Here is a 27,419-nt window from a genome sequence, read left to right as displayed (position 1 = left end):
TAGAACCGTAGCAAAACGATGGTGAATCAGGTTGAATCATCAATCACGGATCTAAATGTCAACACCAAGCTCCTACACCACATGGATCCAGGGCCAATAAATAAAATGTCAAACCCAAGTTTAAATGGCACACTGCTCTACATTTTCCAAGACGAAAAACATTAGGAAAATAAAAGTGTTTACTGAAAAACAAAAACAACAGTTAAGTGGTGTTTTACCGAATGGGGGCTAGAGAGAAATGAACGGCATACTTAAACTAATGCTTTGTAAAAATCGGCTTTATTTAAAAAGACAAAATGTAACTAATTAGGACTTTATTGGCAAAAGAAAAACAGAAAAGTTAGTCACTAAATGACCAGTGTCCAGGATTGGTCTGAAGGTAGAATGTCTGAATGGTCTGAACCTCAAAGTCAGAACAGTCTGTTGAACACCACTTGAAATCCAACATCTTATCTTTCTTCAAATTCCTTAAGATTCTACCTTAGGGAAACTTGTTTTATACCAAGAGTCATAGATGACTTTATTTATACTCATGACCTCTAATCGTATTTTCATTCTAGCTTTCCTGAAACACATTATTAGATAAATGCCACATAATCTAAATTCACCTCTACTGTTTTATTTGGCCTTTATAATTATCCTAGGACAGATGCCAAATATTTATACCTTCTGTGCAGAAATGCAAGTAAAATCCTCGAATGGCTCACCTAAGGGTCAGAAAGTTTGTGAATGTAAGCAAATCTTAGTCGTGAAGCTATATTCAGCACCAATTTACACTGTCAGAAGTTACCAAAGCAAGAAAAGCCCTTAATATTCTATGTGAATCAAGGTAACAATATAGGGGGGCTAGGTGTCTGTAAGAGACCAGAACTAGAACTGCAGCTCCTTTCCTTAAACGAGGTGCTCCACATACATACTGGTTGGCTGACATCTAAGTAACAGCTAAGACAACCTCCTCTAGAACGCATTATACTGGGCTTGGTTAAGCAGAAATCGGGGCTAGTAAAATCAACTACTAAAAAGTCAGGGTCTCGGTAAAATTATTTAGTGACCATAGTAAAAAAGGGATCATGGCTTCATAACTATGCTGTTGTCATCAGGCCAAAGGCAGAAAGAAAAGTACTCACCTTCAAAGATACATACACAAAAACACCAATTTTAAGATTACAAACTTAAAAGTGCATTTAAAAAAATGTTAAGTCACCTGTATGAGATAAATTGGATAAATTTATGAGATAAATTTATATGTAATTTCAGTGTAAAGCACCAAAAACGAACACTAAAACTGTTCACATAAAATACCGAAAACAAATCACAACTATAAAAGCAGAGAGGTATCGGTTACAAGAACCAAGTAAATAAACTAATTTCTATTAATATTTTCATTTACCTTATAAAACTCTGTTGGTTAAATTGGGGAGTAGTCTCAGAATCTAAAAGGTAACAAAATGATAACAAATATACATCATTTCTTTATTAACAAATTATACCACACAAATCAGGTTACTTTTTCTGCTTACAGAGTTACAGAAATTGCATCTGTATTTGAAGCAGCAACATTAAAATCTTACTATGAAGAAATTCTATATCTGGACCAAAGGACTGTAACATGGATTGGAAATCTAACGACAAGAAGACTGGCAACTATGGTGCAACTACTGCAAGAAGTTTGTTTTCCACGTTCTTCCTAATAAGCCGCTCTCCAAAAAGGGACAATACATTAAGTGGATGATGCAGCCAAAGAAGGGATGATATAGAAAATCACATGAAATTAAATCAGTATAAGTTGCACAGAGGCCATGAAAACTTGAGCAGGTGTGAAAACCAAGCAGTGACAAGTCAGCTCGGTGGAGTTGCACCAACCCTGAAATAACACATCCCTATTCTAACTGAAATCGGAATCTTCATCGGGCACTTCAGCTTGAGAATCAGTCATTTAAAAAGGAGGTTTTATCTTTAAAGCAGATACAGGTTAGGGAGAGAAAGCTAAACATTGGGAAAGTATTAACTCCTTGAGAACTCAAAAATTAGGAAGCCAAATGAAGCAAAGGGAAAGATAAAATTTGGATGAAAATGTTTCTCTAAGGGTAAAACTCAGTTTCCTGAGGGATTTAAAATCAAACACATACAACGGTTTTCAAAGTGGGATTCAAGCCCATCTCCCAACCGTTACTTGTTTAAATTCAAACATTTCTGTTTTACCTTTTGTGGTTTCAGGAAAGATTTCCTTTTTAAAAAAGGGATGCCATCCCTATCAATTGTTTTTTCTTTGAGTTTGAAAATGATTGCTAGGAGACAGATTACACTGGTGAGAAATATGATCAGAGATCTAAAAGATATTTTCTTTGTCAGTGTTACTAGTCTAAAAAGTTTCAACAAAGATTTGAATATTATTCTGTGAAGTAAATGAGCAAAAGAAGTTCTTAAGAGGAAATTAAACGCTATTCCCACCACCCCTAAATCTGTTCTGCCACTGCCTCCAAGCTCAGTATTTCTGGATAGTACGGACAAAATTCTAACAAACATCCCAGCCACACCTTACTCCAAAAACATTTCATTCTATGGCTGCATAGAATTTCTTTTTTTGAGAAGGCAATCCTCAAATTTATAGAAATCCCTAGAATGAGAACGTTCAATTACCAAAAATCACACACATTATATCAGGGCAGAATCTGCATAGTGCTCTTCAACATACCCACTAAAAAGAGCAGACAGATCTTAAAATTTCACTCTGCATTCCGTAGCGAACAGTATCAAAGTGTAAATGACAACCAGGGAAAAAATGCATTAACACAAAGGCCATTTTTCTTTGATGGAATCAGGAAGAAAAGTGGAACTGCAGAAGAGAAGTGGAACCCAAGCTTTGGCCACTTACCACGACCTCATTACTTCAACAAAATAGAACAAATCTCTGTGGAAAGGACGCATTCGGCAAACATCACTTCTTTCCATGTATTTTTCTTTCACATCAGGTTAAACAAAAGTTGCTGTCATTTTAGAATCATTAATTACATCTTTTTTAATTAGAAAAAAGTTTACTTGAACATTTACATAATTTTATTGCTGTTTATTACAACAAAAAAAATTTTCACTGATTTGTAGAATCCAACCAGTCACATACGAAATTGAAATCCATCTCCCAAGAAGACAGTGACAGCTGAATGCTCGGAGCACAGAATGAGTAAGAAAAATGCTGTGTGTCATTTGGTTCTTGCTGCAGTCATCTGTGTTCATTTCTCAGAAAGCAAAAGAATCCATTTGACATTTCAATAAATATCAAAGTAATTGTTACCAAAAAAGAGCTTCCACGGACCAGAGATCCAAGAAAAGAGCAGTTCTGATGAATGATTCCTAGAATTGAGTGAGTCCTCCTTTAGTCCAATGAGATGATGTCAGGAATGTTACTTCCACTGCTGGTAATGACCCCTGTCTCACTCCTGCTGCTGGTTGAACTAACATGAGCACTGCTCTCATGGGGGCTGGTGGTGGTGACAGACGTACTGCTTGCTGTTAAGGGTGAGGTGAGACTATCCAAAAACATAGGAGGACAGTACTGCTTGAAACAAACAATGATGCCGATGAGGAAAAGGCTACATTGATTTTTAAATAAAGAGACTAGAAACTGTTAGATATGCAAAAGTGAGAGCCACATTTTTAAATCCCAGGGGGATTTAAAATTTTCTCAAAACTTCACGTCTTTGGATGGAAGGTGGCATGAATTTAGTTATTTTACATTATTTAGTGAATGCAGCCTATTCTTAAGTCTCTCAAAACTTACAGAATTTGTTTGTTGACTAAACATATAGGTACAACTACAAAATGTCAACAATAACTGAAGTTATTTAATAGCAAATATTGGCCCCACAATTATGACTCCTACTTAACCTCAAAAAGAATTTGCTTGCTAAATGCATTTACACCAGGTTTAAATCACACTGCAATAGGCTAGTAAATACTTATTTTAAATGGTATTAAGCAGAAATGCTAATACAAAATTCAATAAGTCTCTCAAAGTTAAGTGTCCATCAGACCCTTGAGGAATAATGTTAAGACTGATCAGCTAAATGGTGGCTTTTGACCCCTTTGTACATATGTGTAACAATACTTGTGTAATTACAAGGACGTCATTCATTCTAAAATAGACTACATGGTAGCTAACTACCACGGGATGCTCAGAACAGAGAATTCTCTCGTGTAATCACAGAATTTTGAAATGAACCTTAAAGGAGATCTAGTCTAATATTTCTTATGACGCTTGCTTGACACCCCTCTCCAAGAGTTCCTATTTCGTTTCCTTACCATCTTGGTTGCTGATTCCTAAACAAATTCAAACCTCAGTTTAATACTCTAATATTGACCAAGAGGAGTAGAGAGAGACAAGAGGTAAAAGCTTTTTCACATATTTTTCACGTATTTTATGTGAGAAACAACTACAGTGACTTTAGTAAAATCAGTGAGGTCTACTATATACTACAAGAGATGTCCTAAGTCTGTCTTTAGAATGGTAGTGTGGAAGAAGATCTGTAAGGATACCTGACCAGTATTATCAATTCTATAGACGGCTATCACTAGAGATATTGTTATAGAACAAGAATTTGAAACTGAGGTTGTTTAGACTATATGATCTTCAAAAAGATATGGGAATGACAGCCCCAGATTTAGGTAGCTAGTCAGTGGATGAACAACTACAATTCAGGCTGCCTTTTAAAAAAGTAACTTCATATTTAGGATGGATAACTGTCTTGGTTTGCCAATAAAATGAACGCCATGCACAAGAGATTCAAGGGACATTAGTTAAGAGGGAGGAGAGTTTCTAAAGAACGTTGAACTCTCAGGTACTAAACTTCTTTAAAAGTCAATAAATTTCTAACTTTCCACTAAAATTGGGAACGAATTCAGAAAAAAGCCCAGAAATATACATTTTATTTTTACTTCCTCTGCGGCAGTTTTTGACTGCCTAGTAGTAAAAAAACACTCTATTTCAATTATAAAATGAATGTTAGATACTACAGCCCTGCTTTCAACAGGTTTGATGCCTTAAATTTTTATAATACTCAGGTTATGGCCATTTTACCTCTAACTGTATCCTTTATTATGTGTAATCAGCACATATCCACCCAAGGATAACAGATTTAGGGGGCAATATGGAGGAAAATTAGAACAAACCTAAAGATTCTAAAGAAAACTGAAGGTATAACCTCACGCTTTTACTGGCTTGTCAATAAGTCAGCCTGACACTTAGCATGCCCAACAGCACTATGAAATCAGAACCCTCTAGGTTCCAAGATCTTTGTTTTGTTTTGTTGTTTTAAAAGGATGGCTCACGTAAAAAAAAATTAGTAATACTGTAAGCCTGAAGAATCCATTTCCTAAAAAAATAATATAGATACGTTTGCTATACAGAGAATCTACTCATGTCAAAGTCAACTCAGAGTGAGAAGAAATTCCTCCTTCTGTGCAAGCTCCCTTGGGCCCAAATTTCCAGTGTTGTTTGTGTGATTAGACTCTTCAAACAGAAGGCCGATACGAGACCTGTAGTTGACGGATTCTGACCAGCCTATGAAGTGGTGGTCCCGTTCTTCCTCTGAACTCCCTACTCCCAACATTTCTCAAACTCTCTCTCTTGTTCTGTCTCCCTTTCCCCTTTGGCTCTCCCAGGCCTTCCCCTCCTCTGTTCTGCTTCTGCCTGTCAGTCGAGCCCACACTCATTTGACTTCATGTTGGGCCTCTGGGATACCAGTTTCTTATTCCTGACAGAGAAAACAGGAATAATTGGTTTATAGCAACTTCAGATGGGGGCATGCCCAAAGTCTGCATCTGATTGCCTTCAAAACCAAGGAATAATCAAGGTAATCATTCAAGTCAGTGTAAGCAGCTTCAGCTGTTTCGTATGCACAGAACAAGTGTTTTATAATTATTTCTGTCAAGTTTTAACTTTGCCATCTAGCACGCTTCCTTTCATTTTAATGACTCAAATGCTTGTAAGAAATGCCAACTGATTACTAAACTAAATAAAATATAATTAAAAATTCAGGTAGAAAGGCCAAAATATCATAAACCGAAAAACAGTAACTTTATTCCTCCGAATAAAATTGTAAAATAGTCACAAAGCACCTCCTTTCCATCAATTTGAGTAACTGAGAGTTGACTGTCCTGATTTTATGCAACTGGTCATTTTTAGTTAGTATGACATAAGCAACAATCAAATACAAATTAGTTGCTTAAATTCAGGATACATACCTGGGGATCAACTGGAATAAGGGAAAGAAAATCCAAACCTAAAACAAAAATGCTTTGTTAATAGTTGTCTCATATTTTGGAGACAAGAATTATTTCCCAAAATCATTCTGTATTTATCATAAGGCATAAAACACTGGGGGTAAGTGCTTACCATTCTGCGTTAGGAAAGTTCTATACCAAAAGCAGTGATATATAATGTGCCTAAAACCCCAATACGAACATATTTCCTGAGAAAACATCTGGAAAAATCACTTCCCAGAGACTTAAAGGGAGGAGTCCAAAAATTTCCAGAGAAGTAGGACTTAGTGAAAGGAAACACTTCCCCGCTTCATCACTTAACAGAATGAAAAGCAATAAAAATGATGAGATAATGATCTGGATACGGACCATTAAAAAAACATACTTAGGCTCTTAAGAAACTTGACATTTATTTTTTAACAATACACCACATTGAGCTTCATCTAAAATGCCACTTCTTAAACAGATGTCTATTTCATGGGGCGCTTTCTGTCCCCCTTCCCACATCAATAGTACACAGTTCCATGCTCTGCACAAAGCAAGCACTTGGTAATTTCTCCTCACTAACAAGCTCAATCTTATCAAGGCATACTGGGTTATAAGCCAATGCAGTTTTCCAAACCAAAGATTTAAGATTCTCCAATTAAGCTTTAGAAATAGGAATGTGGAAAAGGTTGCCCAGTAATACCATTTTGAAGTATTCAAGTTATAACAATAAATAATAAAAAAACTCGGGTCTGAAAAGTCAAGCAATAAATTTCAGTCAGTTCCCCTAGACCTACCTCCCTGTTTGACTAAATTTCAAAACATTAAAAAAAAGAACAACCACATACTAGGTATAGGTCACTAAGACAGGTCCAATTTCTATTAAATTCTATCAATTTTTATTTGCCAACAATTCGATGTCACCTTAAATAACAATCATACAGACTGAAAGTCTGATATTGGACTGTTACTCAAAATAGAGAATATTAGTGGGAATGGTACTTAAAATATTTAATAACCAGAATGAATAATTTATAACTCTAACTTTTAAAGTATATTTATTCCCTTAGAATCTCTAAATTAAGGTATGATAAAAATGCTTATCAAGTGATAGAAGCTGGTAGCACCAATCATTTGAAAGAAATCATTCCATTTCTAAAGCATTTAAAAAAATTGTTGATATGATTTTTCACTCCGTAATGCCTGTCATTAGCTATATGATATAGTGGGGTTTGAGCCAACACTGGACAAAGGGAATCAAAACAAACTTTTCAAACAACTTCCCTATTAATCAGTAGGTGATATATCTGAATAAGGAGAGTTTCTCTTCACATTAATGATATCATTCAATAAATCTTCTCTCTGCTTCAGTTGAACAGTAATTCAAAATGTGCTAACCCTTAAAATATCATCTGAGAATTTTATATATTCAACATTTCTGTTATTGAATAAGTCACAAAAATACTTTATTGGCATGTCATTTAAGTGGCTTAATTTTATTAATTTTATTTTGTTTGGCTTCAAATGGTATAACATTTTGCTTTCTATAATAGCTTCTGCTTTTTTATAGTTTATTTAATTTTATATATTCAGTTACTTTTAATGTTTGTTCAATCAGTCCATTTGAATAACAAACTTTTTATAAAGCTAAGAAAGTATTGATATCTCTGTTCGAATATTTGAAGTCAAAACTCTCAAAAAAAAACCAACCACTTTCATTCTCTAAATGTTAAACTACTCCCATTTTATAACTTCAATATAAATACATACACAGGCTTGATATAATTTTCTGTTTTTGCAGCTCCAGCACTGAAGGCTGCCCACTGAAGTACAAAGAGTCTTCCTATTTTCATTATTTCAATTTCCAGCTCTTCAGATGTACTATAAATTTCTCTGATTATTTCATGTGTGCCAGTGTATGTGTGTGTGTGTGTGTGTGTAGATTGTGTGTATATACACACACAATCCATTGATTTAAGAGATTTACTTGATCTGTATCTTTTAACACCTCATCCAGGGATAACTTACACACTGCACAGTAAAATAACCTAGACATTTTTCTAAAATGTTGGTTGGACTCTAGACTATCTCCCTAGCATTACACAGATGCTGTCTATACAAAATCCAATACTGTTCTAACGTAAATATTTCTCACTGAAACCATTTTCTCTCAAACATTAACCTAAAATTTGATGTATTTCAGATGTTATTCTTTCAAAAATAACTTTATTATCAGTCTTGCATTTTACATTTTAAGTAGACTATTAAAACTTGTATGAAATAGATGAAGTTTCATGAACAGCAACTAATGTTACTTTCTTATTTTGTAAGTTTAGCAAAATGCTGTTTTCTTATTTCACCTTAAGTTTTCAATTGCAACAATAGGTTATATTGATACATATTTATGTCCCCTTATGTATTTCACAGTTGAAAATGCTCAATTATTTTTAACTAATAATCAGGTAATCTTAAAAAAATTCTGATGGTACATTCTAAATGTTTTTATTTTATTAACACTGATAAAATTGTAGTTTTTAGATTTTAAGTGCTTCTTTATGTGGAACTGACTCTACTTTATCTTATTAATAACACATTTTCCTTACTTGAGCCATGAGCTTGAACAAAACATGATTGCTACATGATTAGATATGTAAATGTTTAGCACTTTCAAATTTTAATGATACAACTTTTGAGCACCATTCGCACCTGACAATATGGCACTAGCAATAATAAGGCAGTCATATTTTTTTCTTGAAATAATCAAGCTGTTTCCATTCCATAAATACAAATTATTTGTTTTATTTTGAATTCACTGTTGCACAGTATCAGAAGATGTTCCAAGCTGCAGTTCATTATTAATATCATTTCTTCTTTGTTCCCCTGCAGATTCAGAAGATTCATGTTTATGATGTTTAAAAGGAATGTTAAGAAATGTATTAAAACTTTGTCATCTCTCCATTGTTGGTGTTCTATTTAATATTTTATTATAAATTATTAAATTTATAAATATCAAAACTCTGTACAGTATGACTAATTACATAAAAATTATGCACAAAAATAAAACCAAAGTCATTACTAATTATACAAGAGCACATTCACAATAAAACCAAAGTAAAAACTATTTAGATATAGTAACTGCTACATAATCCACAGATGATGATAAACTGCTAATTCTTCTAAAGTACAACAGATCCTATTCTACTCAGTTTATGAATTGGTAGAAAGCATTTCAACATTTTAATAACCAGTATCACCATATTGGTTTATTTTGGCTAAATATCAACCCTGGATATTAGTCTTAGTTCCTTAATACTAGCTTGAAATGTATTTTATGAAATGCACAGTTAACATATTTTATTGCACTTTTCTCAAACCTGCACATTTTATAAAGTAAATAATCTCAATTTCCGCCCAAATTTTGAAAAACTGTAAACTGACTTTGGGTGGTGAACACACAATGCAATTTATAGATGATTTAATATTGAATTGGACACTTGAAAACTATATAATTTTACTCATCAATGTCACCTCAATAAATTTAATTTAAAAAATGTTTTAAATATAAAACAAAAAAATTGATCCAGAATCAATCACACAATTTGAAAACACAGTGATTTATAAATTCTGTTTAGTGCTAAATGGCCACCAGGGTCACTTTAATAAACAGAACATTTGTCCTTTTTTTTCATATCAGGATTAATTTTTAATTCAAAGTCTTTAGGAAACAAATTCTTCTGGAATGCTTACTTATATACTAAAATGACACATGGACACTCTTCAAGTTCACTTAAAACTAGCCAGCATTAGAGCAAAACATGGCAGTTAGGAATTAAGACTCTCCAAGTTGCTTTCTTTCTTATGGACCATGAAATCTCACCTGCACCTTAGCATCAAGCTTTGTATACAACAAATACGTTATAATTAGTGATAGCTGGGTTTATGAACAATTTTTTAAAATATCAATTCCCAAAGCACATACGGAATAAACATATTTAAGAAGCAAAAGGTATTTAACATTTTTTGATGGATACTATCGTTAGCCTATGCTTTTCCATTTGAATAATCTGAACAAATTTCACGTGGCAAAATTACACTGGGCCAGATAATGCAACTATCAACTGTTTCCACAACACAAATCTTGCCCAACAGAATATACAGTTCTTAAAATAAAGACCTCATTAAGGGGACTAAGAAGAATAAATCATAGGTCAAAATTAACTTCAGAAATCTAAAAAAGGAAATTAATAACAGGAGGAGGGAATTGAATTCCCCTAAAAGGGCCCTTCAGAGAGAAGGGAAGTCATGAACATAAGGGGCACTGGTTCTAACCTGCTCACATTTGATAGATACATATAAGAGATATCCCCAAATATTAAGCAATGCTCTAGGGAAACAGCTGGTAGATTCTATTTTGACAGGGAAAAAACTCCAACCGGTAAAGCTAGTAGGCAACACTGACGCCATAGTACACCAGCATATTCTGCACTTGTGATGGGCTACCAAGAAGAGTACGAGAAAATTCTCTCCCTAACCTGTGAAGCCTGTAAAATAAACAAACTAAAAAAAAGTCTCTGAATGCAAACTCTCCATGAGGGAGAATAAATTCTATAAAAATTTCCTTCTATCCTATTACTATGTATTTTTATCATCAGGAATCTATAGATTGCTCTATAGTTAAAATGATAGGAACTGAATAAGATATATTAAAAGACACTACCTTTACATGAAGCCTTCAAATTTCCTTAGCCTTTTCTATTTAAAATTTTTAAACTAATTTTGCTCCACAGATTAAGATTAAAAATAAACAACAAAACTTGATAGAACCAAACAAAACAACTCTTCACATACCTGGCAAATCGGATGACATGCTTGATATTGGCGTGTGGTGGAATGGTACTGAGTAGTCTGTTAAGGAAGGCGGAATAGCAGCAGGATCAACCGAAGTCACACTGGGCACCCTTACAGAAGATGGCTGATACATGAGAACCCTGTTTTAAATAGCATGGGAAATTACAAACAATCTGGCTGTTAGTTCACAGGAGAGAAGGCTGCACTACCGGGCATTCTCAGTCGTAAGTTCACTAAGTCTCAACACAACTATCTGGCAGCTACTCACTACACAGTACTTCACTCTCCTCTCCTCTTTCCTTAACAATCTTCATTTTAACATGAATGCACGTTGGCTCAACAGCAGCTGTGATGTAAGAGCAAGTCAGTATTGAAACATAATGTAATGAACAGCAGTGCTGGAGTAATACATAAAATGTTCATCCACAAATAGAAATATACTTTACATATGCTTTTATTAATGTATGTATAACATGTAGATATTAATAGTTTTACTTATAAAGAAACTTAGAAATAAAATAGAGGACTCCTAAATTTAATTTAAATCACGGTACCTTCATGAGTGAAGCTACTTACTGTAGTTCAACCAGAATTTGTTCCACTCTAACTTGAATTGTGTTAATTATTAGCGCTCTTATCTGGGAATCACCTGAGTAAACATAGCCAATCCTAAAGCCAGCCAACCTGATGACGACAGGCAGCAATCAGAAATTAGAATAAGATGACTACTCAGGATTTCAGATATAATATTCAGAAATGAAAACACTGGCTACTATGATACCATCTACTCTTCTAAGAGGGTTTATGACTGAAATTAGCTGTTCATTCTACTTAAACTAATTAAACAAATTAAACACACTTAAGAAAACCTTTATAACTGGTATTATATATATATATACACACTATATATAATTATAACTTTATAATTTTAAGCAGTATAATTAAACATAATTTTGAAAAAGTTCAAGAATAAAAGAGACGATTTTGCATTCTTCCTATTTAAGCTTCATTTTGCCTTGGCCCAGGATAAACAATTAGAACTCACAAGAAAAACATTTTGGACGTACACAAGGAACTAAGCAATGTTACCGTCCTGTGGCTGATGGCGGACATCTTTTTGTCTGACATCTCATTGAGGTTGCAGTGGTAGCATCTGCTCTCTGAGCTTTGAGATGTCACCCAAGATGTCGCCCAAGATAACAAGACGATAGGTGCCAGAAAGTCGGCCAAGAAAGACAAAGACCCAGGGAACAAATCTGGGAGCAAGGCCAAAAAGTAGTAGTTCAAAAGCAAAATTCGGGACAAGCGCAATAACTTAGCCTTGTTTGACAAAGCCACATACAACAAATTCTGTGAAGGAAGAAGTTCCCAACTGTCAACTGATAACCCCAGCTATTGCTCTGAGAGACTGAAGATTCGCAGTTCCTGGCCGGGGCAGCCCTTCAGGAGCCCCTCAGTGAGGGATTTTACTGAACTGGTTTCCAAGCACAAAGTTCAAGTGATTTACACCAGAAACACCAACAGTGGAGATGCCCTTGATGCATAAACAGGTCCTACCAACTGTACATTTTGAAAAATAAAACTTTATTAAATAAGGGGGGGGGACGGGACATGGGGACATTATGTTAACATCCCAAAGCACTGCCAGAAAACTAGTGCAAGCTTAACGAGAGGCACAGAATTCTGTAGCTGGAAGGGACGATTACAAAGAGGAAGAAAGTAAAACCTACAGAAACTTCAAGTAGGACCGTGGTCACAAAGCTAGACTGAGATAACTAGGCCCTCTAGATGTCCTTTCCCTTGGCTAAAACACTTTGTTATTGCTCAGATTATTAAATACTAGTAACAATATATGATGACATAGTTGCATGACATTCTTTATACTCTAAACAACTGACAAAACTACTTCATAACCTCAATTTAAATTTCAAACCACTTACATAACCACGACCTATTTAGACACTGGAATCTTTCTAAAACTCGTTTATATTATGACATAAGGATCTTGTCCAGCTGTTATTCTGCAGTATGTCAGAAATATGGATGTCATGGTAAATGTGCAAAATGAAGTCATATTGAGAGTATATACAGCTGCGTTGGCAACTGAGTAATCTCAGAAAAATGAATAAACAACATAGGTCAGAGTTCAGAAATCTGAAAAACAGATCCATTTAGGAGGCATAGGAAATAGAATATGCTTGAGACGATAACACAAGCCTAGTACTTAAAAACGTTTTCCAGAGGTAGATGAAGATGGAAGGAAGTCATCTTCCAAACAGCAGCTTGCTTAGCTTAGAATCAATACTTCTTAGCCTCCAATGTGACCTGGAGACCTAACAGGACAAACAGGAGGTAAACTATGTTGGAAAAGGCAGACTCTGGAGGGGGAAAGAGAGAACCTGGGATGAGATCAAATAAGTTACGTTTTTCTGGAGGTTTCAAAACAGTTGTCCTCTATAGGAACGAAAGCAAAACAGGAAATCACCAAAAGTATTTTCAAATTACACATGACCCTCCTTCCCACATAGGAATGTGTATCAGAAATTAGAGGAGGGGGCACAGGAGGTAAGGAGGAGAGATTGATACGTTAGTGCTGAGGAGGGGGTTTAAAAAGTGGCTCTTATCATTCTGGCTGCCTCACAGTATTAACATCTTATTTTTAAAAATACTTAAGAGACAAGCTTTTAAAGACAAATACACACACACACACACACACACGCAGACACACACACACACACACACAAAATTTCATTTATTTTTAACAAGTTCCTACTTAAACGTACATTTAATCTATCTAGTTTTCCTCCGACACTGAGAGAAACTAAAAGAAAATGTTCAGGTTTACAAGAAAAAGAAAATGTCCACCTTCCCCTGCTCACCCTTCTCTTCCTCTGATATCTCACACTGGAGATTTTCTTTTGTCTTAATCTTGAATTGACCGTTCAACTTGGATCAGATTTACAGGAAACAACAACAAAACTCACTTTCCTCTCCCGCCCCTTTACTTATATCTGTAAAGGAATCAGATCAATGTCCCAACAGGCCATCTGTCACAATAACATCTCATTGCATATGTTCTAATCTTATAACATGAAACTTTACTTAAATGATTAACCTTCCTTGTTTCTTCAATATAAAATTGATGACTGTCACATGTCGACATGTAAAATTGTCAAAATCTAGTGAAGGCAAAAATTATTAAATCAACATCTAAAACCTCAGCAAACATCTGAAAAACTAAACTATTTGGTGTAGGTTAATTCCTATTGCCTGAACTTTGCAACCACTAACACATACAACTTTATATATATTGGGTGAAATTAGTCATTTGCTAGGATTATCAAATTATATGTGGTAGATTTTTATTTTAATCATAATCTTCATAAGGACCACATTCAGAAGGGCAACTGATTCTAATGCCTATGCAAAAAAATAGTTGTATTTATAGATATAATACATCTAATACATACCGTGTTTTCCCGAAAATAAGACGTTGCCGGACAGTCAGCTCTAATGCGTCGTTTTGAGCAAAAATTAATATAAGACCCGTTCTTATTTTACATAATGGGTCTTATATTAATTTTTGCTCCTAACGACGCATTAGAGATGACTGTCCGGCTACGTCTTATTTTAGGGAAAACATGGTAGAATAACAGGGACCATGGAGAAATGTAAATGGCTTATGTCTGGTGGAACTGTGAGTTTAAAAATGTGATGCTATAAAGTAATAAAAATTCTTTAAAAAAAAAAAATTCTTTAAAAGCTTTTAACATTTGTGACTGCCTCCTCGTAGAATTGGGAAATAACACACATAGGCACATGTGTACATATATGTTTTTAAATTTTATACCTTTATCCATAATATCATAGCACAAAGGTAAATTGCTGGAATGCTACGAGACAGAGAACATTAGTATTTTAGACAGTGTACTGCATCACTGAATTCACCATAGTTGGCCCAGACTTAAATATCTAAAAATGGATTAACAATTCAGTAACTTTAATTTTTATCCGTAAACCTGAAATTCACTGTATACTCCCTCCCAGTTTATGATCATAAAAATATAAAAAAAGATTCAATTTTGCTATGAATTCCTAATGATCCTTAATCCAGAGAAATACATATTTATCTCTATTCTTTGTTTCATGTCTTTAGAATAACTCCATATTAATGATAAAGCAATCATTCAACTTCCAGAGAGTGGGGTAGGGGCAAAATATTTAAAATGATCTTTTAATGTAGAAAAATATCAGAGATTTTCTAAAAGCCTTAAATTAAGGTGCCAGTTTCTTCTGATAGCTATTACATGACTGTATTTAAGGACTACAGTATGTATGCAAGGAAAGAAGTTAGAAGGATTACCATCAAAATGTTATCAGTGGTTATCTCCAGGCAGAATGCTTTTAACTTCTTGGTGCTTTGTAAAATTGTTTGTAAGTATAATATTTACTAAAACTACACCTCTTAAAAAATGACTGCTGACATAATTTCTGTACTGTAACTTAAAATAAGTTTTCCTAGTTTCTCATTCTCTATTCTTTCTGATTTGCTTACTATCACTGAGCAAGAAGTCCTATGATAAACTTACATAGCAAAGGAAAACCATAAAAATTCTAGATGCTGAGCCACAAGAGAGGATATGAAAAGAATGACCAGGAACAGAACCAAAAAAGTGTAAGAGTTGAAGGGAGTACAGATATAAGGGAATACATAGCATGAGTCTCCACTATTCGACTGGGACCGGTGCCATCTACTCTACCTTACCACAGAAAATGTGATTTTAGCACAAAGCATCAACTTTCTTAGTGTTCAGAAAGCTCCAGTGGAAAGTTTTTCCATGTATCTTTCCTCCATTGGACTTTGATCTACCAAATGTTATAACAAAGAATAAACTTAATCCAGTTAATCAATGGTTCCCTTTGAAGAACTATAAGACAGCTATTACATATTCTCTTCTCCTGACTAACAACTTCAGTCGCTAGACCCATTCACCCATCATGCTAGTTTCCACCACTTACCATCCCGTTCCCCAACTCTGACTACACTCATCTGTTACTACTCTTCGTGATGATCAGCACTGACTAAAATGGTCAAAGTGAAGGGCATCTAACCTAAAATTCAACCAAACTAGCATGTATGTGTGTATCCTGGACACTGTACTTTTATCAATGCTGCCTAATGACAAAGCAACTCATGTGGTGAATGCTTCAAATCATTAAGTGAATTCTGACATTTCAGAGAGTTTCTATCAGGAATGGCTATTAATTTACTGAATGCCCTTCCAGCACCTATTAAGATGACTATATAGTTGTCCATATGCCAAGATCCATTTTGTCAATGTACTTCCTAATAGTAAAGCATTCCTGGATAAACCCTACTGGGTGATAATAGATGCCATTTTAATATATAATTAAATGATTTCCTAAGATTGAATTCAGAATTTTCATTGATCATCCTGTCTGCCGGTTTCATAAGGGTTGTTCTGTATAGCTGTTAATGTGTAAATCTAGTTTGGATACTAAGAGTTATGCTGATTTTCATGGAATGAGCTGGGTAGCTGCATTTATAGATGCGATTTTCATGTGTTGCTGGTGTAATCACAAATTTCCACCTTATTATTTACAATGTTAGTTTTCGTTTTCTTTTTAACCTAGAAGAGAAGCAGTACATCTAGCTCTATAATAGCTGACCACGGAAGTGAACTAGCCATATTCCTCTGCATATTGAAGTCATTTCAAGTTGTCACCAAAAGTACATGCCATTCCTCCAGTCTCGTGTCATCAAATACTGGTAAAAATGTGCTAAAGGACAGACAAACAGAAGACCTTCATGGCGACCTCTATGGCCACCAAAGACACTCTCCAAGACCACATCAATTCATGAGTCAGCATCACTATGCATGACCCATCAACCTGGCGTGAATCATCTAACTATAATACTGTGAAACCTGTGTTTTTCCAGCATATTCTAAAGAAAAGTAAAGCCTGGAGACACCACATCTAAGTATTCATTCCCATGATTTTCCACTCCAGTAAACATTTAGAAATTATATTTTCATTTTTTTATCATTTAAATTCTAGAAGCTCCAACCATAATTGTCTAAAAGGAATAATAAATGATCAGCATCCCAGAAAAAAACTCACTTGAAATACTTTTCTCATTTTCTGGTCCACCAAAAAAAAAAAAAAAAAATTACATTCTGATTAAATGGGTAAAAAACATATATATACACCCTACTAAATAACATCTGCAAATAGAAGTATTTGAACAGTGAGGAAGGCAGCACGAAAGGTTTCATTCTCCTGGTTTCACAAGCACCTTTTAAAGAATGTTGCAGTAGTGCACTGAGAGAATAATTCCATTTATACAAAATGTCTAGAATAGGCCAATTTATAGAGATGAATAGACCAATGGTTGCCTAGATTTGGGATATGAATGGGGATTAACTGCAAATGAACATGAGAGAAGTTTACTGGGCATTGGAAATAGTCTACAATTGAATTGTGATGACTGTACAACTCTATGAGTTTACTAAAATCACTGATCTGTGCAACTGAATACTTAAGTTGGGAAACTTTTATGGTATGTAAATTATACCCCAATAAAGTCATTAGAAAAAATAAGTGCACTGAGAGGACAAAAAGACAAGACTGGCACACCGAAGACAGAAAGAATGCATTCATGTGTTGTCAAGAGAACGCTCTGCTATTTTCCTGCAGGTTCCAAAATCTCTGGCTAAAAAGCACCTATTGCTAACTACTCAAACCTGTTATTTACTATAGGCGAGCAATGGCTTCTGCCAGATTAATCGTAAAGAATGTATTTTGGAAGGCATTTAATTTGCCCATATTTTGCCCTGGAGAGGGAGAGAATGGAAGGCAATCAATCTTTACTGAAAAACTAGCAGGTGCCTGACACTGAGGCTGCGCTCTTTCATTATCTTATTGAAACCTGAAAATACTTTCATGAGGTAGGCATTATATAACCCCACTTTACAGAACAGGAAAAGAAGGCTCAAACAAGTTAAGTATTTCATCCAAGATCACAGAATGAGTCAACAATGGTGTCAAAATTGGAATCCACACTTGTCAGATTCCCAATTCCACACTCTCTTACAGCAGGCTTTCTCCGTTGGTCTGTGATGCCAAACAGGTTCGAGAAAATGACAAAAAGTATCAAATATGAAATAATAACACATGAGAAGATTTCAACTCTCACTTCCCAAAGATGGGAATATTTTCTTTATCCAGATTTGCTTTTCTATAAATAACGTGCTCACTTGAAAATATTTCGGCTGAACAAAGGCAAATTAAAATAGCCTTCTATGATTATGCAACTCTCAAACAGATATTTACAAACCTGTCCCAATAACAGTTAGTTCCAAGTATAATAAACAATAGTGAACTATAAATTAACAAACCCTTTGGTTGGGCTGCTTTGTGTTTCTGACATAAAGATGCACTTCCTTTTGGCAGGGGGGTCTTCCTCTTCATCAGAAGAGCTTTCTATTGTTAAGTCAATAACATCCACTTTCTTCTTGCTTGCCTCATTGGCTACAGTCACTGAACAAGGCTTACTGAGGACACTTGAACCTGCATGTAGGGAACAGAAGGAAAAGAAAAAACTCAAAGGTGTGACACAAACTCTAGTCATAGGAGTCTTAACCATGCAGCATGTCCAGGAGAACACACAGCCAATAAAGCCACATATTCTGTCCCTTGGAAAGTCACCAACTTTCTAACACCAGACATCTGTATGTAAAATGACTACTAACCTGGGGAGCCAGGGTGAAGCCTTGACAGAAGGTCAAAAGCCTTCTTCAGGCAGCAGGCTCTTAGTTATCTCCCCGGTACTGACAATGCATTTGTGCATACCCTTCGGTTCACACTGTCTCCCCAGGTAAGCAGTCATTTCACAGACAGACATCTGGAGTTAAAGGGCTGATTGCCAGCCAGGGACAAGAGGATGTGGCTTCACTGGCTGTGTATTCCCCCAGACACATGGCAGTGTGCAGTAGAATCAGATACTTCCATTCTAGAAAAGCAATGGTGTTCATGTTAAAGAATGTACAGGCTCTTCACCATAAGCCAGAACATGATAAAACTTTTCACCTTGAAAAAACGCCAAACTTCTCACTTAAGTGATTCAGACATTTAAAACTTTTCTTATCAATTACCTACTAACCACCTAGGTTCTCCTTTTTGTCCACTATGATGATCTCATGCACCATATTTAACTCACTATTTCATAGAAAGTATATTATGCCCTGTTATCTATTTAGTAGAAAAATAATGCTATAGTTGATAATGAAAAAGCAGCAGCAATTAATCGACTAAATCAATATTTTTCTCAAAGATGAGGGAAACAAACCTTAATTATTGTACCCATAGGTTCAGTAACAATCAAGGAGAATGATTAATATTGACATTAATCCTTTCCTTTTTCCTCTCTTCTTATTTTGAACACCAATTATTCACTGGTTATTACAACATCAAAAATAGTCAACATAAAACTCAAAAGCAATGAGTGGATTAGATTAGATAAAAAGAAACTAGTAAATCCATCTATGGGTTTCAATTACTCAGACTGCCCTTAGTTTCCCCACTCAATGTGGACAGGTGCAGGGAGTTGAAGGCTGAGTACACATCCTAGGTAACCTAGGTAACCACAGCAATGTCAAGTGCCTTCCCACAAAGAAATGGAAATAATTTGTTAATTTTTTTAACTAACCTGTGGCCACCTTTGCCTACCCTGGATGAATGGATGAGGTAAATCTAACCACACATCTATTTGGGGTTACCCCAACAGGAGCTCTAAAAGCAATTCTGAAACACTGTCCATAGAAATATCATTTATAATTTTTCATTTTGTATAAACACCATATGTTAAAACAATTTTAGATGATTGTTTCATTTACTTTACATATGAAAAATAAACTATGAAAAGGCTGATTATAAGACGGTATAATCTTTAGCATATTTCGTAAAGAATAAAAATTATTTGGGGGAAATTACATATGGAATAGCTGATCAAAAGGTAAAGTTAGCAAACTGAGCTCCCAACATAGTTCTACTGGACAAGGTTAATGATAAAGATAATACGGCACGAATCTCACTGCTTCATTCTCTGCTGCCATTCTGCACATACTTTCTATTTTTGTACAGGGTTGGCTGGACACTTTCATAGCTTCTTTCTTCGGTCTCATTGGACACCAAGAGCCATCTTCTTGAAATTTGATCTCATCCACATCAGAACAGTCATTGAGAATTTCCATAAAAAGCCTATAAATCAATTAAGTACATAAATATAATCAATGGCTTTGTTCAATGGTGAAATTTTAATGAAGAAATACACATTACCTTGGAGACAAAAGTAAAACCTGATTTTGGTTTGTTTTAGTATTTCAACATTTCACGCTTTACCACAACTATTATACCCCTTTCCTCCTAAGTTTTAGGTCTTTAATGAGCAATACAAGTTAAGTGACTTATCGAGTCATCGGAAAAATTAGTGGTTAAACAGAAATAGACAGTTGGAGCCTCCAAACTGAGACTGGCAGTAAAGAACAACCTTCAAACAACACATAAAATATACATAAGCAAACATAAAGGTTGCTATACAGAAAATAATTTATAAGATTATGAAGGAAAAAAGAATTATAGGGTGGGGAAAAGAAGAAATAGGGATATGAAAGAAATGTCAGTAAATTTAAAATAACTCAGAGCATACAAATGATGTTCTATGGCTAAAATGAAATTAAATTTGAAATCATCAGAAAAATAGGCAAAAAATCACCAACTGTTTGGAAACTAAACAAAACAACCCACGCGACAAAGAAAACATAAAAACAGAAATCAGAAAGTATTTTGAACTAAATGAAAATGAAAATATAATAAAATTTGTGGAATGTAGCTAAAGTAGTACTTAGAGGAAAATTTCTAGTACTAATCTTCCTATACTAGAAAAGAACTGAAAGCTCAGATTCTACCTAAATGAAGAGCAAATTAAAGTGAAAATAAACAAGAAAAGGGAAATAACAAAAAAACAAATGAAATAGAAAAAAGGCAGTATCAATGAAACCAAAAAGCTGGTACTTTAAGGTGAATGACATTGACCAACTTCCAGTCAGACTTAAGCTCATCAAAAAGAAATAGATAACCTGAGGAGCTCTATGCCTATTGAAGAAATTGAATTTACAGTTAACTTTACCACAAAGAAAATTTCAGGGCCAAACATCTTCACTAGGCAATTCTGCCAAATATCTGAGGACACATAATACCATCACTTCCCAACTTACTGTATAAGGCCAGCATTACTCTGATACTAAAACCAGACAAACACATTACAAGAAAACAGACCAATATCCCTCATGAGTTTAGCAAAACAAACCCAACAATAAATAAAAAGGATAAGAAAACCCAAGTGGGATTTATCCCCAGAATACATGATTAGTTTAACATTTGAATGTTAAATCATAATGTTAATAAACTAGTCAGTTCAAGACAGCAAGACAAAGAAACAAAAGGCAATCAGGTTATAAAGAAATAAAACTGACTTTACTCATAAACTACATCACTGTCTATAGAATATGCTATATTATCTACAATAAAGCAACTAGAACTACAAAATGAGTTCAGTAAATTTTCAAGATATGAGCAATCTACTAAAGTCAACTATATTTCTATATGCAACCAGAAATTTTTCTAAAAAAACAATACCACATCAAAAATATGAACTACTTAGGGATAAATTTGACATAAGGCGTATGAGGCCAATATACTGAAAACGACCAGATTACTGAGACCTAATTAACTAGAGATATATCATGTTCATGGATCAGAAGACAATACTGTTAAGTCATCACTAACTGACCTATAGTTTCAATGTGATACAAATCAAAATCTCTCGCTTGCTTCTAATTGGCAAGCCATTTCTAAAATTTGTAACGAAACGCAAAAGATCTGTAACAGCCAAAATAATTGTGAAAAAGAACAAAGTCAGACACCATATGTCCAGTATTGACATAAATATAGACATATCAATGGAAAAGAATAGAGTCTAGAAATAAACCCATACATATATGTGTAATTTGAGAACACTTTAAATGAATATGGCAGAACAAATTGATAATAGTAAAGAAAATTCTGAAATGCATGGCCTAAGAGATATTAACATGTAACAGAAATCCAATAATTAAAATAGGTTTATACTGGCCCACTAATACTTTGATCAATGGAGCAAATAGCAGTTCAGAAATTAACACTACTGTATGTAAGAATGTATTAAATGATGGAGGCAGTATCTTAAACTCATGGGAGAGATTATTCAATCAATGTTGGTGAGACTATTGACTAACAATCAGGGTGGTAGGGTGGAGTGACCCTACCATAATGGGATCACCTACTCCCAACCTAAAGTTGCTTCCCATCCCAAATTTTCCTCACATAGTTCCATTCTTTACCTTCAGAGCACTTAACACGCACCGAATTTTACCACGTATAATGCACACCCACATTTTTGGCACAAATTTTCAAGGAAATAAATCTTTCGTTTTAATTTTTTAATTCAAATTTTTATTGGTTTACATTTACGTGCTTTTTTTAATATTATAAAAGAATTTTGGCATTTATTTTTTAACATATTATGGTACAAGAAATTTTATGTACCAGTAACAAATTTACAATATTTACACACTGTAGAAGGCCAAGAACACTTTATCGTTACAAGTTCGTAGTAAGTTCAACAAAATTGATTATGGTATTCCAAGGCATTATTTTGTACATGGATATTGTCATTGATTTCTAGAGTTACACTTTTAACTCATCAGCTTCAATGAAAGAATTTAAAACACTTATACACAGAATTAGTACTAACCACGTATAATGTGTATCCTTATTTTCCCCTCACTAATGTGGGCAAAAAAGTGTGCATTATACACGGCAAAATACAGTAATATGCAATTCTTCACTGTCTCCAAACACTAGAAGTGCTCTGATAACCATTTTAGACCCAGTATCTGACAAATAGCAGGTATTTAATAAATACTGTGTTGAATAAATTCATGAAGGAATTCATGATAGAATGAAGAACTACATGACTGAAAGGAAAAAAAAACACTGACATCTTAAAAGTACTTGACAAAAAAAACAAGTGAATGTTCATATAAAATCTCTGGGACTTTCTAAACACATTAAAGACAGAAATTCAAAATGAAAAGACAGACTTGATGAAATAAAAATTCCAAGTTTCTGAATGAGAAAAATAACACAAAAAAACACAATTAGAAGGCAAACTGGGAAAATATATTTGGCACATGTGGACAGAGAAATTAATGTCCTCAAATTATAATGACCACTTATAAATTAGAAAGAAAAATATGAACAACCACATTAAAAAAATGGAGGAAAAGAAAGAAACATTAAGAGGCAATTCATAAGCTACTATAACAATCAACGTATGGATGAAGAAATGTCTGATAATTCTTATAATAAAAAAATAGAAATAAAACTAGTAAGATATCTTTTCAACAAGGGAATTTGTAAAGACATTTAAAAACTAAAATTTAATAACGTATGATAAGATTGATAAGAAGACTGAGAAGTAGTAGGCTTTTAATACTCTCCTGGCAGGAGAGTAAAATGACTTCCTAGGAAAGAGTAAAATAGTCTACTCCTTCTGGGAAGCATCTTAATAATAGTAAAAGCCTTAAAATCATACATTTTCTTTGATTCAGCACTGCAATTTCTAAGAACATAAGGAAAAATCAATAGACATACACACAAAAAAGTTTCAAAAATGTTCACATTACAAGGCAACTTAAAATAGAAAAAGTAGAAGCAAACAATATAGGCAATAACAGAAAAAAATGTTGAAATGATTAGTAGTAAACCCATAAAATGGATCAACTATTTAGGAAACACACCCTAAAATATTAATGGGCAAAGGGGCATGACATATGCAACTTATTCTCAAGTGGCTCAAAAGAATTCTGAAAATAGTAATAATCATCTCTTTCTCTTTACACACACACACCAAAAATGTATATACACATGTATTAAGAGGGAATGTGATAAAACAAATAGTATGACAGAATGTTAGCAATTGACACACCTAGGTCAAAGTTATATGAAAGGTTCTTTGTGCTACTATTGCAACTTCTCTATAAGTTTGAAATTATTTCAAAATAAGTTAAAAAATTTTTTAAAAACCAGTAAAGTGGAAGTTTATAAAGAGAAAAGCAAAAAGTGCCATTTGCTTTTCATTGCCTCATTCCTTTCTACAGTAACACTCTTTTAAAACTTAAAAAAGAAATGTTGTACAAGTATCTTTAAAGATCTAGGGTATTTTTCACTCTACATTGAATGAAAAATTGTATGTACAGACAAGTCATTATGTAAAGTATGACTTCAATCTTTTTAATACATCAATAACAAAATCATCACCATAGGATGAAATGCTGATAATTTTATTTTAATCTTTTCATTAACTGTATTTTCTAAACTTACAGTGGTGCATGGATGATATATGTAATTTTTAAAAAGTGTTTTTCAAAAAAAGGGCACCTCACTTTTATTGATAGTTCATATCATTTTCCTTAATCCTGACACACGCAACATGACACAAGAGGTAATGCTTTAGAGTGTGGACTTGAGTCAGAAAAACCTGGATGCGAATTCCAGTTTTGAATTTACCAGCTGTGTAACAGAATTCTACCGACCCTATTACTTGCTCTGTGTTTTTGCATAGACCCTAGTTTCTTTCAAGAAGTTCTACCATTTCCCCCCAAAATAAGACCTCCCCCGAAAATAAGCCCCAGTTAAGATTGTCAGCCAGAAGGACGCATTTAGTCCAGTATGACGATGTTCCAGAAGAAGATGACATGACTGTATTTGAATAAATGTAGATTGCTGTACATAAAAAAATAAGACATCTCCTGAAAATACATCCTAATGCATCTTTCGGAGCAAAAATTAATATAAGACCCGGTCTTATTTTCGGGGAAACACAGTAGATAAGCAAAATGACATCACTAAGTGGACTTTCCCCTCTTGCCAATAGGCTACAAAATATGATCTTGGGAAGCAGAGAGAAAAAGAAACTACTCACCTTCTTGCCCCCAACACAAATCACAAAGATAAAAAGGCCACTAACCACAATTTAAAAATAAGATTGAGTATAATTAAGTATAAAGCAAAAATCACATAAACACCTGAACTCTATGCTAGAGCAGAATTTATGTGAGGCTGTGTGAATGGAGACCAGCTAACATTTATATGGGGATGTACTTACCCATCTAAAATTAAACTTTCGTAGGCAGCTTTTTTGTCACACACAGGACATATCCAGGTGGGCTTCTTCTCATTCATTTGCAGATAAAGGGCAGCATCAAAACACTGTAGATGTGTACAAGTCACTGCACGGCATGGGATTGTCAGCCTCATTTTCCCTAACTACAGGACAGGGAAGAAAACATGGGGAACTGTATCAGAAAGGAGAACAAAGCCTCAAAGGGAACAGTCAGTTGTAAAAGTCTGAAAAAGTCAAACAAGGAAGATCAAAATGAAAAAGAAATTCAAACCAGAATTTCCATCAAGATCGCTGAATATTTTATTAGTATTCATTGATTGCCCTATGATTTTTAAAAGACCATTTCACTTTCTGAAAATAGGTAACATAAATTCACAGGTAGAAAAAGATCCATATATAATGAAAACATGTCTCTTTCTCTCCTGCTCCCGTGTTTATTAGAATCACTGTTACTTGTCTCTTGCATGTCCTTTCCTGGATGTTCTACATATAATCAAGTGTGTGTTTTAAAAAACATTTTTCCACAAATGGTGGCATACAATATGCATAATTTTGAACCTCCCATCACATAACATAACTTGGTGACTGTCTCGCATGTATCAATACATAAAAAGCTACCAGGATATGAAGGTACCATAATTGACAGGACACATCAGAACATATGCCTGAAGGTTTGCACACAGCTTATGACCAGAGAAGGTCCTGGGTCCAAACACATGGTCTCTAGGGCCTCTGCCACCACCTCAGGGCGTTAATGTCCTCCCCTGCTGGGACTGCAGACCTTCTCTCTGGGTTTGAAAACCACAGGTTCCCAATTTGTAAGCAATCCCAATTTCAGGTAATTCTATTCACTTTCAATAAAGGTAAATTAGTTTTAAGTTAATGATAATAATAGAAAAAAGGCTTCAGAAAGATATATGCAAACACCACTTTCCAGGATGATAGAGAGGTGGACTTATAATCAGGATATTTATATTATAGTCCAACGTGGCAATATGGAATACATATTGTTAAGAGAACTGGAATGTCCGAACACAATTTTTATCCTTGTTCTACTACAAGTTACTACCGCATGGTTGGAACTAGCCAACCTTTCAGTCTCAGTGTCCTCATCAGCAAAATGGGAACGAGTCTCATACAGATTGCCAAGACAGTTAAATAAGGAACACATAATAGGAACTGAACAAATTATTCCCTTCTCTCTCGGACACAATTCTATCTCCATTTAAAACTCTGTACATGTCTCACAATGGTGGCTGGTCACCAAATGCCTCCGAAACTACATTATAAATTCCAGATTCCATATAAAGTTCCTCTCAGGTGAAAGGATCCCCTCCAATAAAGCCTTTATCCACTTTTGACCTTTCCCATCATTTGATACTCCAATAGCACAATTACATGCGGTAAGTATAGTCTTCCGCTTTTTCATGTGAGTTGGTTTTCTCTCTCAAACTACACTATCTTTCTGAAAACTTTTTATCAAGTCTTCAGTATTTGTCCCCACAATTAGCTCAGTGCCAAGCACACAGAAGAATCTTAGAATGGCTGACTGATTCTGCACCACAGTCTCTATGTAAGGAGATATAAAATGAAAATTATTGTGCAATTTAGAAGTACATTACAAACAAATTAAGACATCTCACACATTCTAACTCATTAACGCAGAACCATCAATTAGCATTTATCAGGTCCTAGTAATTTTATTGCTGTTTTTCAATACTGCTTATATTCTGATAAAAGGAGCCAACTCACTATATATGTTTATTATTAGCTGTGGATTACCTATAGCATTAACTATGACAGATTATTCTGAACCTAAAGCTCTCTTCCCTCTTTGCTACAATATCCTTTTAGGTCTCTTCTTGCTTAGTCATTGCCTGAAGAATGTGTGCGTTCTTTTGAATTAAAATGCTTAAGCATGAAGATTCCTGGATAGGAAAACAACAAAAGTTTACAATTCTGTCATAATATATCATTCATTATCACACGTACTTTCATAGGAAAACTAGTAATTCATAAA

At 34.4% G+C, this 27,419-nt stretch overlaps 1 protein-coding gene across 8 annotated transcripts in view; it reads right to left on the bottom strand.

Moving 5' to 3' along the window:
- Window positions 1-260: 260 nt before the first annotated feature.
- The window catches only part of PIAS2 (protein inhibitor of activated STAT 2), a 77,246-nt gene continuing 50,087 nt past the window's right edge, over window positions 261-27,419 (bottom strand). For 2 of the 8 annotated variants that reach the window (XM_019739671.2, XM_074340022.1), the window contains 6 exons: window positions 25,382-25,542; window positions 20,240-20,373; window positions 18,513-18,684; window positions 11,092-11,231; window positions 6,241-6,278; window positions 261-3,553 (listed from right to left, as the gene is read on the bottom strand). In XM_019739671.2, coding sequence (XP_019595230.1) covers window positions 3,374-3,553; window positions 6,241-6,278; window positions 11,092-11,231; window positions 18,513-18,684; window positions 20,240-20,373; window positions 25,382-25,542 — 825 coding nt within the window. In that variant the 3' untranslated portion in view covers window positions 261-3,373. Of the gene's footprint in view, window positions 3,557-6,240; window positions 6,279-9,022; window positions 9,124-11,091; window positions 11,232-18,512; window positions 18,685-20,239; window positions 20,374-25,381; window positions 25,543-27,419 lie in introns of those variants that run through there. The other 6 variants (XM_074340023.1, XM_019739672.2, XM_019739674.2 and 3 more) reach the window with 4 other exon arrangements.

This window comes from Rhinolophus sinicus, linkage group LG09, assembly GCF_036562045.2.
Source record: "Rhinolophus sinicus isolate RSC01 linkage group LG09, ASM3656204v1, whole genome shotgun sequence".
Lineage (NCBI taxonomy): Eukaryota > Metazoa > Chordata > Mammalia > Chiroptera > Rhinolophidae > Rhinolophus > Rhinolophus sinicus.
This window is presented reverse-complemented; position numbering and strand designations above follow the sequence as displayed.